The following is a 13,137-nucleotide window of genomic DNA, read 5'->3' as shown; positions in this document are numbered from 1 at the left end:
GATCAATAAAGATATTTAATAGTAAGCAATGTAATATGTCTAATTGGACTGGGACATTGGCCCAGTCATGATATAACAGGAATAATAATGAATCTCAGACCCAAGGAGACATGGAAGCCATACAGAGATGTTTCCTGATGGATAGTATATGGACTTGCATATAGAAATTGGGAATTAACTAGATGGTCATTGTATTAGTGAATTAAAATTGCTATTTACAATTAAAAAGCAGTTCTTGATTTCGCTCCTCTTATATAATTACACGTTGATTTTACAGGTAGCTAATCTTAAAAAGTCACTGTCATAAAGCCAGTAGTGTACTGAAAGCACCATGTAGATGTTATGTTTGGATGCACTAAACATAAACATTATATGTAAAAGTAACATGATGCACTGAAAAGGATAGAAATTTTGAGTTTAAACATCGAGACTGTTCTTTTATTACCTTATGTTCCCTCTCTCTAAGCAAATTCATCTATATCTTTCACTTAATTCACATCCTTCTGTGGATGATTACAAAACAAATTGGAGTCTCTAGCTTAGACTTTTTGAACAACCAAATCTGTAAATGCAACTATTTCATAACACCTCAAAGCCAACGGATCCTAATCTGAAAAATAATCTTTTTTTTTTTTTTTTTCTGAGATGGAGTCTCACTCTGTTGCCCATGCTGGAGTGCAGTAGCACAATCTTGGCTCACTGCAACCTCCACCTCCTGGGTCCAAGTGATTCTCCTGCCTCAGCCTCTTGAGTAGCTGGGACTACAGGCCTGTGCCACCATGCCTGGCTAATTTTTGTATTTTCAGTAGAGACAGGGTTTCACCATGTTGGCCAGGCTGGTCTCAAACTCCTGACCTCAGATGATCTGCCAACCTCACCTTGGCCTCCCAAAGTGTTGGGATTACAGGCGTGAGCCACTATGCCTGGCCTGAACAATAAGGCTCTTCTAAAATTTGCTAGTCAGCTAGCGTGCCCCATGTTGGTGAATGTTTCTATTATGACCTACTTACATAAGACAGAAACATAGAACTGAGCCTTGATATGGTTTGGATTTGTGTCCCCACCCAAATCTCATGTTGAATTGTAATCCCCAGCGTGCTGGAGGTAAGGCCTTGTGGGAGGCGATTCACTCATGGGGGCAGATTTCCCCCTTTAGTGCTGTTCTGGTGATAGAGTTCTAATGATATCTGGTTGTTTAAAGTGTGTGGTACCTCTCCCCATCTCTTCCTCCTGCCCAGCCATGTGAAGGTATGCCTGCTTCCCCTTTGTCTTCCACCATGGTTGTAAGTTTCCTGAGGCCTCCCCAACCATGCTTCCTGTATAGCCTACAAAACCATGAGACAAACCCCTTTTCTTTATAGATTACTCAGTCTCAGGCATTTCTTTATAGCAATGTGAGAACAGACTAATACATCCTTGACACATCTCTTTTTCACAGACCCTCTCCATTCAATTCTGCCATTTTCACTCCCGTTTTCTCATTCTGTTCATTTAATTACATCATTGCTGCCACCTTCCTAGGATGACTGCCATTCTCTGACACCTAAACTACTTCCATTGCTTCCTAACAGGAAGCTTATTTTTATTTTTTATTTTTTACATTATACTTTAAGTTCTGGGGTACATGTTCAGAACAGGCAGGTTTGTTACATAGGTATACACATGCCATGGTGGTTTGCTGCATCCATCAACCCATCATCTACATTAGGTATTTCTCCTAATGCTATCCCTCCCCTAGCCCCACACTCCCCAACAGGTCCTGGTGTGTGATGTTCCCCTCCCTGTGTCCATGTGTTCTCATTATTCAACCCCCACTTACAAGCGAGAACAGTTGGGGTTTGGTTTTCTGTTCTCATGTTAGTTTGCTGAGAATGATGGTTTCCAGCTTCATCCATGTTCCTGCAAAGGACATGAACTCATCCTTTTTTATGGCTGCATAGTATTCCATGGTGTATATGTGCCTCATTTTCTTTATCTAATCTATCATTGATGGGCCTTTGGGTTGGTTCCAAGTCTTTACTATTGTGAACAGTGCTGCAATAAACATACATGTGCATGTGTCTTTATAGTAGAATGATTTATAATCCTTTGGTTATATACCCAGTAAATGATTGCTGGGTCAAATGGTATTTCTAGTTCTAGATCCTTGAGGAATTGTCACATAGTCTTCCACAAAGGTTGAACTAATTTACACTCCCACCAACAGTATAAAAGCGTTCCTATTTCCCCACATCCTCTCCAGCATCTGTTGTTTCCTGACTTTTTAATGATCGCCATTCTAACTGTCCTGAGATGGTATCTCATTATGGTTTTTATTTGCATTTCTCTAACGACAAGTGATGATAAGCTTTTTTTCATATGTTTGTTGGCTGAATAAATGTCTTCTTTTGAGAAGTCCTTCACCTACTTTTTGATGGGGTTGTTTGCTTTTTTCTTTAAATTTGTTTAAGTTCTTTGTAGATTCTGAATATTAGCCCTTTGTCAGATGGATAGATTACAAAAATTTTCTCCCATTCTGTAGGTTGCTTGTTCACTCTGATGATAGTTTCTTTTGCTGTGCAGAAGCTCTTTAGTTTAATTAGATCCCATTTGTCTGTTTTGGCTTTTGTTAAAGACAATCCTAAGCAAAAAGAACAAAGCTGGAAGCATGATGCTACCTGACTTCAAACTATACTACAAGGCTACCATAATAAAAACAGCATGGTACTGGTACCAAAACAGATATAAAGACCAATGGAACAGAACAGAGGCCTCAGAAATAATGCCAGACATCTACAACCATCTGATCTTTGACAAACCTAACACAAACAAGCAATGGGAAAGGATTCCCTATTTAATAAATGGTGTTGGGAAAACTGGTTAGCCATATCCAGAAAGCTAAAACTGGATCCCTTCTTTACACCTTATACAAAAATTAACTCAACATAGATTAAAGACTTAAACATAAGACCTAAAACCATAAAAACCCTAGAAGAAAACCTAGGCAGTACCATTCAGAACATAGTCATGGGCAAAGACTTCATGGAAGCTCATTTATTTTTGCTTTCCTCACCAAATCTATGCTTCACTCAGAAACCAGAGTGATCTTTAAGAGATGCAAATCTGTTCAAAATATTCTGTTACTTAGAATCATTTATGCCTTACTGTTGCTACTAGCATGAAGGCCAATTTGCCTAACTTGGTCCTGCTTTAGAAGTCCTCAACATGGTCTTCTAGTTTGACCTTCAAATGTCAGTTCATCTTAAATCATATACTCCTCCCCTGGACTTCAGCTACACTGTCTCTCTTCCAGTTTCCTATGTGCAGTTCCTGTCTCAAGACTTAGTCATATTTAAGTTCTTTCTTCCCGGAAAATCCTTCTCTTAATCTTTCCCTTTTGTCAATTCATTCCCACTTATACTTTAGATTTGAGCTCGAATATAACTTCCTTAGGGAAGACTTTTCTCCTTTGAAGAAAGGTTTGGTTCTTTTGTTGTATGTTATCATAGGATTATGTAGCTTTTATTCAGAGTTGTGATAACAACTGTTGTTTTACACTCATAATTTGGTAATGGCCTATTATCTACCTCCAGAAGATTGCAAGACCATGAATAAAGATCATGTTTCTTTTTGCTAGTTTCAGGGCCTAGCAAAGTGTCTAAGGTGAGTAGGCCATCAATATACACGTATTGAATAAATGAATAGACAAATGAGTTTCAATGTCTTCATCTGTAAAATGGAGATCAGTAAAATGGGGGAAATAGATGTTGGGACTAATATTAAGGAGGTTTTTCTGTATTTCAAGTCATATATTGTGAAATGCTTTGTAAATTATGTCCTTCTATTATAAAATATTATTAAGATGCCAACTCTTTATCATGTAAGTTTCGACAAGTGTGTTTAAGTCATTTATGTTTAATTGAAATTAAATATTTCTCATGAATTTATTTATATTTAACATTTGGCAATGAAAGAATCTGAAAGCTGAAAATTCTCTTTAAAATGTAATTATAATGAAGGATTGATGATAAGAATGTTTGGTAGCATTTATTGAATGCTCTCATATGTACCTTACCTTATTTGTTCCAGACAAGAACCCTAGGAGGTACATAATATTACTCTTTGTTTTAAAGTTAAAGAAACTTGTTCAAGGTCATTCAAGGAATAACTGGTAGAACCAGATAAGTCTGATTTCAAAGCTTATGTTATCAACTGTGAAATCTGGAAATAACTCAAGAAACTCCAAAAGCGTACAAGGACAAAATATGTATCTTTGTGTTTATATAACTCCACCTTCTTCATTCTCACCTTCACTCTTCCTTGATAGGGAATACTGAAATTTCCACATTTTTCTCTTCTGTATCCACACTTATCTATAATTGTATTCATATTTTTCCTTCCCTCTCACCTGAGAGGAAGAAGTTACACTCTTTTCCCTGGATAAAATGCTTGCTTGCACTTTTGTTCCAGGCTGTTGGCTGTTAGTACCATCCCATTTTGCTACTTCACCTATCCATCTCTTTTCTGATCTTCCCTTCAAATATCCTTCCTTTCACCTTGTAAGCACGCTGGAAGCTCTTTTATTTAAAAAGGGATACAAACCCCAAACATCAAACATCTTTTTCTGACCACTTCCAACTTTGGCTATCTTTTTGCCTTTGTCATCAATTCTTTTCCAAGAGGCACCATTTATATCTCCCTATTCCTTTTTAGGAACTTGAAGTATGGAATCTAACTTCACTATTAAAATACGACCCAGTAATCTCATTTCTGGATATATATATCCAAATGAATTAAAATTAGTATGTCAAAGAGGTATCTGCACCCCCATGTTCATTAAAGCATTATTTACAATAGCCAAGATATAGAAGCAACCTTAGTGTCCATTAAAGGTTGAATGGATAACGACACTGTGGTATGTACACACAATGTAATACTGTTCATCCTTAAAAAGAAGGAAGTTCTGTTATTTATGATAGCAGGAATGAACCTGGAGGACATTATGCTAAGTATAATAAGCCAGGCACAGAAACACAAATATTTTAATAATCTCACTTAAATGTGGAATCTGAAAAAGTCAGTGTCATAAAAACGGAGTGGAAAGGTGGTTACCAGAGGCTTTGGGGAGAGGAGAAATGGAAAAAGAGGAGATTGTTGTCAAAGGGTACAACGTTTCAGTAGCTTGGAGGAGTAAGTTTCTGTGATCTATTGCACTGCATGGAGACCAGAGTTAATAACAATGTATCATATATTTTGAAATTGCTAAAAATAAATTTTTAACATTCTAAACACAAAAATAAGTTTGTGAGATGATGACTTTGTTAATCAGCTTTATTTAATCTTTCTACAATGTATATATAGATCAAAAGATTATATTGTACCACATAAACATATACAATTATTATGTCAATTAAAACTAAATTTAAAAAACTGTTGTCATTGATATCATCAGTGACTACCTGATTTCCAAATTCATTGATCTGTTTTTAGACCTAATTCTATTTAATACTTCTTTAAAGCCTTTGAAAATCTTTTTCAAGAGTTCTAAGATACCACCCTTTTCTGGATCTCCTGCAACCTTTTGGTCACTTTTTTTTCAGTTTATTTTCCTGGTTTTTCTTGCTTTGCACTGTCCTTAAAATGTTGCTGTTCTCCCGGGGAGGCGGAGGTTGCTGTGAGCCGAGATCGCGCCACTGCACTCTAACCTGGGAGACAGAGCAAGACTCCATCTCAACAACAACAACAACAACAACAACAACAACAACAACAACAACAACAAAAATGTTGCTGTTCTCCAGAGTTCCATCTCTGGCCTCTTTCTATACTTCCTCTGTATAGCTACACACAGTACTTGTCACACATCCTCACATCCTCTACTTCCGTGGCTTCAACTACTGCCTGAAAGCCAACAACTCCCACATTGTTTTTCAAGTTTTGATTTCTCTGCTAAAATTCAGACCTGTATACACAACTGCATACCAGGCATCTTCTTCTATGTGTCTCATGGGTTTTTAAAAATGTGACATATCCAGAATAGAACTTTTCAACGTTCACTACGTAAATTTGCTCTTTCATCTAAAACTCTTATCTTGGTGAATGATGCAATTATCTATCAAGTTTCCCAGGTCTGAAAGCTTAAAGTCTTCCTTATTTCTTCTCTCTTTTTTACTTTCCTCTGAAACTTCTCTCAAATCTGCTTTGTGCATTCCTACTGCTTAGACTTCTTAGTTCAGTCCCAGACCATTTTTCAAATGGATTATTTCAATATCTATTATCTATCTAATATTCTTTCTCTCATTTTCTTCTTTTTTCAATCTGTTCTTTATACTGATGCCAGATTTGTGCACATATAACACAAATCTGATTTTATGACTCCTGTTGTTAACAAAATTCCATGGTATGTCATAACAACTTCATAGTACCTACCTGGCTCAGCAGGCCCAAAACAATCTAAATTGAACCACCATTTTCAACTTTGTTTCCTGATACAATTCTCTTCTAATGTTATATAAAATGACTCACTATTTTCTGAACCTGTATAACCATGCACACACTAGTCTTCCTTCTTGGAATGTCATTTCCCCACTTCTCCACTCAGAAAATTCCTATGAATATTTCAGGTCAGAATCCAATTTCTTTGTGAACTTTTCCTTACTTTCCTTGAAAGAATTTTCCTCTCTCTCCTTTGGGCTCGTAGAGTACTTACTACTTATTTTGGTGATGGTACAGAGCACATTGACTGGTAACCTCTAGCTTGAGTCTCTCCCTATAAATTGTACCTTGTTTAGAGACAGTCACTATGGCTTATTCATCTACCTCTTTGATTCAGTGCCTACCAATTTGTCTGTACACATATTTTTGTTCAATAAATAAATGGAAAAGATACCCCATCATTCATAATTTAATTATTCAGTCAAATGTGAGAGTTTTAACTGCCTCCCTATGCCATATTCCATTCTTTCTATTTACAATGTTAGTAAACAATGGCATCAGTATAAATTAAATGTACAATAAAGAATACAATGGTTTGGAGAAAAAAAATATTTTGGAAATATTTTTCCAAGGAACCTAATTTTGGAAGCTAAGGCACTGTCTGTTAAATATTGCTTTTCTTCTTGCAAAACAATAATTTTACATCATGTGGGATGGCAAGTTCTCATACCTTGTCAAATTTTTATTTAAGCTTCTGATGTAATCCTCTGATGCCAATTCAAAGTTGCTATTTTTAAATGAATACTTTCCTTGAACTGACTTTTAATTCCTTGGGTAATTTTTGCTTGTTATTAGCAGTTGAATAGTTGTGCCTGGGAATGAGGGTTCAGGAAAATAGCAACCATCTGCCAGGAACCACGGACCTTAGCCCTTGGTCTCTGTTTTCCTGACGGCACCGCCTTCTCTAATGGAAGTTATCAGTACCCAGGGAGCTCTCTGCTGGCACTCAGTAGTAGAAATATTAACACCGTATGGCCCATCCTAGGTAAATTAAATTTCATCATGTCTGTTGCTAAAATTAAACTAAAAGGAGATGGTGAACCTTTGGACAGATTAAGTAAATAGCAATATTAAAAACTCCCCAAGCTGGAAATGGAGCACACCAGTTGTCAAGAGGTTAAACCATTTAAAAAATAGATTGTTCAAAGGAGGAAAAATATAGATCTCTCAAGTACTCACTCTGACAACTCACTTAATAAGCACATACTGTTTGTTCTCAGAAAAGTCAGCTTTTAATTTAGAGGAGTTGAAAGGTTCATTTCTGGAAACAGCTTGTCCTCAAGTTTTTTAATAGTTCAGTAAAACTGAGAGTGGGAGTCAGAGGATGAGTACAATGGAAATACTCCAACATTTGCAGTGACCTTATTTGGTGCATGATAAGAAACTTTCCAGTGTGTAAATAAATCAGGATTCTACTAAGTTCCCTGAATGAAGTTTAATAAACACCTTCTACTTTAAAATCAGTTCCCATAACCTCTAAAAATCTGATTATTCAGAAAAGAAGAAATTACATGGTGAAGTAGAAACATCTGAGCATGACCGAGATCGCTAAGTGCTCCTATTTACAATTTTAAAAAACTGTTTAGGATAGCCAAGATATTTCATATGTAAATAGCCTAGCATGTTTATGCAGGAAGGCTTTAAACAGAATGGTTCAGATTATAAACTCTCATGAATGCCTGGATTTGACTCCCAGGTTTTCAACTTACAGGGCACTTGGGGCAACATAACCTCTATAGGCCTCAGTTTCCTCATATGTAAAATAGGAATAATAATAGTATTTCCATCATAAGGTTGTTATGGATGTTAATATGAGATAGTACTAAGGGGCACTAAGTAAAAATTTTATCTGGACACATAAAACATTGAATGAGCCAAACAGATTTTGAAGATCTGTTTAGATAAAGAAGACTCACGAAGCATAATTCTGCTTAGTTATCAGGGATCAGAGGATATCGAAGTTCATCCAGCTAATCCTCTTATTTAATAAGTGAGTAAACAGAGCAGTATTACAATCTCATTCTATTAAAGATTTTTCTAAAAAAAATTCCATGAACTTTAATCTTTGGAAAGTTATCTTGTTAGAAAATTATTCTTTAAAGATATTAGAGAGATTCATAGATATTACCTTCACAATTATTTTCTCAAAAAGTTTAAACACCTTTACCAAGATATTGAAATACCATACAATCCACCCCATTTAAAGTGCACAATTCAATGTTTTTAGCATGTTTCCAGATTTGTGCAACAATTATATCAATTATAACCACAAAAGGAAACCTCATACCCATTAGCAGTCATTCTCCATTTTCTCCCAACTTGCCCTCGCTCTGGGTTACTGCTAATTTACTTTCTGTCTGTAGAGCTTTGCCTATTCTGCACATTTCACAGAAGTGGAATCATACCATATGTGGTCTTCTGTAACTGGCTTCTTTCACTTAGCATAATGCTGTCAAGGTCCGTCCATGTTGTAGCATATATCAGTATTCATTCATTTTTATTATCAAATAATATTATGTTGTATGGATAGATCACATTTTACATATCTATTGATTAGATGGTGGATATTTGGATTGGTTCTACTTTTTGGCTATTGTGAATAATGTTGTTACAAACATGCATGCATGAGTTTTTAAGTGGGCATATTTTTAAATTTATTTTGGGTATATACTTCATAGTAAGATTGCTGGGTCATATAGTAACTCTGGGTTTAACACTTAAGAAACTGTCACACTGTTTTCCAATTGGCTACACAATTTTGCATTCCCACCAGAGATAAATGAGGTTTCCAATTTCTCCACATCCTCATCAACACTTTTTATTTTTTGTCCTTTTTGTATTTTTTGATTATAGCCAGACCTAGTGAGTATGGTATCTTAGGTGTTAGGAGATTTTCATGTTTATTTCCTTAATGGCTAATGATATTGAGCATATTTTCATGTAAATGTTCGGCATTTGTATATTTTCTTTGGAGAAATGCCCATGCAGAGCCTTTGTGTCCATTTTACAGTTGGGTTATTTATCTTTCTGTTGTTGAGTTTTAAGAGTCTTTATATGTTTTGAATAAAATTTCCTTGTCAGATATTTATTTTCTCTTATTCTGTCAGTTGTGACTGTCACATTTTGAATGAACTCTCTATTAGTTAATCAACTCAAGAATGACAAAATAATAATTGTGCTAATAGCCCAAGTCTAACTTCAGCAAAAACCAGCTAGAATTTAGCATAACAATTTTACAGATTTTAGCTGTTCTTACATCTAAACCAGAAAAAGGGGTAGGATCATGTTGGAAATGAGACCTTTTTTCCAAAAGGGTCTTTAAACACTAGCATGATGAATTGTGAATATCCCAATGAAACCAATCAATTGTTAATTACCACATGACTATTTTATTAACTAATGCAACTGTACAAAGTCACGTAGGAAATAAATAATAATGATAATATCCTCAAATTGCTTATAATTTAAAGTTAAACTACTGTAAAAATAATAATAATGCATCTTAGAAAGTGATTGGTTCAATACTGAGGAATTACTACGTCCTAGGTAACACTAAGCCTTCAGGAAACAGAAACATTGAGATGATCTGTTTTGCCTTGAGTAGCTCTGAGTCAGATGTGAGTGAAAATATACACATTTTACCTGTTGCATATAAACACATTACCATAAAATGCAATGTGTAAAGTAACAGAGCACTGTACTAGTCCAGGAGTGATCAATTCTACATGGCAAGGTCAGAGAAGACCCCACACAAGAAAGCTTACAAAAGAAAAAAGTTGCAAGCTCAAATAGAAACAAATATAAATATATATATTCCATTATATATACAAAGAAAGAGGTAGGCATCCGAGCACACATCAGTTAATGGAAGAAGCCATAAAACTAATAAAATCTTCAAAGTGAGGAGTACAAAAATAGTATGTAAATTTCGAGCTTGGGTGACTGAGAAGCTAGTAACTCTTACAGATAATAAGAAAAACCCACTCTCCCCTTTACCCACCCCAGAAGTTTTCTGAAGGACACTCATTGGTAAATAAATCTTTAAAAGTCAGTTTAGGTTACATGAAGAAAGTTCTTCATGTAACTCCCTTTCCCACCTTTCTTCTCCTCTTGGGTTCTTGAGAATGGATTTAGAATAGAGCGGGGTTTCACAGTTTTTTGCCTGGCTCAAGAGATTGCAGACTTTCTTCATGGCATCAGTGAGCTGATGCTATCAGGACAAACTTAAAATATCTTTTCTTGGCTTTGAATATAAAAGGAAAGCCAAGGAAGACTTGTTTCTCCTGGACCAGAGCCAGCTACCACAGTTGTTCCTACAAGCTTCTCCTTAACAGGAAGACATCATTAGCCCTTTCCTGGTGCTCCATGCATTTGATTCTGAGTGAAGATCTCAAGGACATGCAAGGAATAGACTTTTTTCTTTTATTCCTATCATCATCATTATCATATTAATTGTACAACTACTTTACACAGAGCATTTTGCTAAACTTTGCATATTTTAATAGTACAAAAATGATCCTAATTTTTAAAGACATTTTTAGTTTGAGAGAAGAAGTAGGGATTTTTATTTTTCCCTGCTTAATTAAATTATTTCTGTAAGAACTAGAATCCTCATTTAAGAAACTTCTACCATTTATTATACTACAAACTTAGGGCAGCAGACATGATTATAGCTTAGATTTGTTTAAAATTTATATTCATAGCTTACATTTATCTAAAATTAATATCCATAACTATCAAAATTGAGAACAAACGGAATAGCTATTGAATTAATTATATGGTTCTATATTTCTCTTCAAGCAAGTTCTTCTCAGTCAGTAATATCATGCTTGTTATGCAATTCTTACCTGAAAGTCAAAAGCCCAAGAGCCTCTAAAGGTTGAGAAAATGTCCATCTTCTCAAAATGGTATGCATTTCTGAAACAGTCCTTTCATCCCATCCAGGGGCACTACCCAGGACTAAAGGAAGGGAGCAGTTTTCATTATTGCAGTAGAAGCGATAAAACCATAAATATCTTTTCTTTTCTTCAGAGAGCCTGAAAAACCAGATTGGAAACTGTAATTTACTGGAGTTTGCTGCACTAACAAATGTTGCTATAAATATTCAGTAGAAAACCTTACTGTAGTTCTTTGAATTTTATTTTAGTTTACTTTCAAAAACGTCTTTCACCTTCTTCGGATAGTTTCATAGGTTATTTCATCAGTTTATTTTCCACTAACTTTATTCTTTTGTATTATTATTTTGAAAAAAATAACATCATTTCAGATAACTCACATTTATTTTTGTTCACTCTTATTCGTGTTTTTTTTTTTTTTAATATGTCATTTTGGTTGGCAAAATCTCTCTCCTCTAGGGAAAACCAAGTTTTTCTGAATCCTGCGACACATCCTATTTAGAACAGAGGTAATCAACCATTTACTTTCTTATTTTTTTATTTTTTACAAATTAACTGAGATCCAAGTGGGCCTGTGAAAAAATGGCATATTTTAATAATGATATTTCTTCATCTCAAAGCAAGTTTTATCAGAGTTAAGAAATCTTTGCTGTTGTTAACTTCAAAAACAAAGATCTCAATTCATCCCTGGATTATGTCTTTAAATGTTCAGAGTTCATGGGAAGTTTGGCGTGAAAATGTCAGTGATGCTAGTTTCTTAGATGCTCAAGTATTTGCCCCTGGAGAGTAGTCTGAAATAAAAGATCTAAATCTAGGACTAGGGCCTTGACTTGCTGACAATTTATCATGTTTTGCTCACACTCCAGTAGAAGTATTCAGAACCACAGTTCAATTGGAGGACAGCTTCCCTCACACAACAATGGCTTTTGCGCACTCTCTCCTCCAAAGTGACACTGAGCTGGAATCTGCTGAAACTCCCGAGAAAGTTAATGAAACATAAAAAAATCTTTTAAAGGTCTATGTTTCTCTATAATTCATTTTAAAGTTTTCCTCATCTGTAAAAAGAAAAGATTGGATTATAGGTGATTTTGAAGGTGTGGTTAGGTTCCTTTTTTTATATTTTGCTACCACCTTTTCCTCTGAAAAGCCCACAGAAGAAAAAAAATCCATAGTAAAATTACTAAAACATATTTGCTCAGATTAAATTTTTTTCCCCAATACTGAACAATTGCTTTCTTTCTTTTTTTTAGCTCTTTTTGTTAAAGCAAATTCACATTCAAGGACATTCCGCAGCTTCAGTTCAATAAATTTTTGCAAATGCATATACCAGATAACAACCACACTCCTATCAAAATATAAAATAGTTTCGTTGATGTCATCAGAGGCAAGCACTGGTATCATTTCTTTCTCTCTTGATAAATATTAACCTTTTAGAACCTCATATAAATGGAATCATAGAGTAAATATGTTTTTATTTATGGCTTCTTTCACTCCATCATATAGTGTTTTTGAAATTATCCATATTGGTTGAGTTTGTCAATAGTTAATTCCTTTTAATTAATGAATATTATTCCTTTGTATAACTATGCCATAGTTTACTTATTCACTCTCCTATTTGATGGACATTTGGGTTGCTTCCTTTTGGGGGGGGTATTATGAATAAATGTGCTGTGATCATTTGTGCACAAGTTTTTATATGAATGTATTTTTCATTTCTCCTAGGAAATATCTGTGAGAGGAAGGACGTGGTTATATGTTAGGTATTTATCTT

The 13,137-nt window shown here is 35.0% G+C and overlaps 1 protein-coding gene across 1 annotated transcript in view; it reads right to left on the bottom strand.

Annotated features, from left to right (window-relative positions):
- PIK3C2G (phosphatidylinositol-4-phosphate 3-kinase catalytic subunit type 2 gamma) overlaps nucleotides 1–13,137 on the bottom strand; it is a 364,289-nt gene that overhangs the window by 236,107 nt on the left and 115,045 nt on the right. Inside the window, exon 15 of the mRNA XM_019039448.4 lies at nucleotides 11,319–11,507. Coding sequence (XP_018894993.2) covers nucleotides 11,319–11,507 — 189 coding nt within the window. The remainder of the gene's footprint in view (nucleotides 1–11,318; nucleotides 11,508–13,137) is intronic.

This window comes from Gorilla gorilla, chromosome 10 (genome assembly GCF_029281585.2).
Source record: "Gorilla gorilla gorilla isolate KB3781 chromosome 10, NHGRI_mGorGor1-v2.1_pri, whole genome shotgun sequence".
Classification (NCBI taxonomy): Eukaryota; Metazoa; Chordata; class Mammalia; order Primates; family Hominidae; genus Gorilla; species Gorilla gorilla.
Note: the sequence above shows the minus strand (reverse complement) of the source record. Positions and strands in the feature narration are given on the sequence as shown.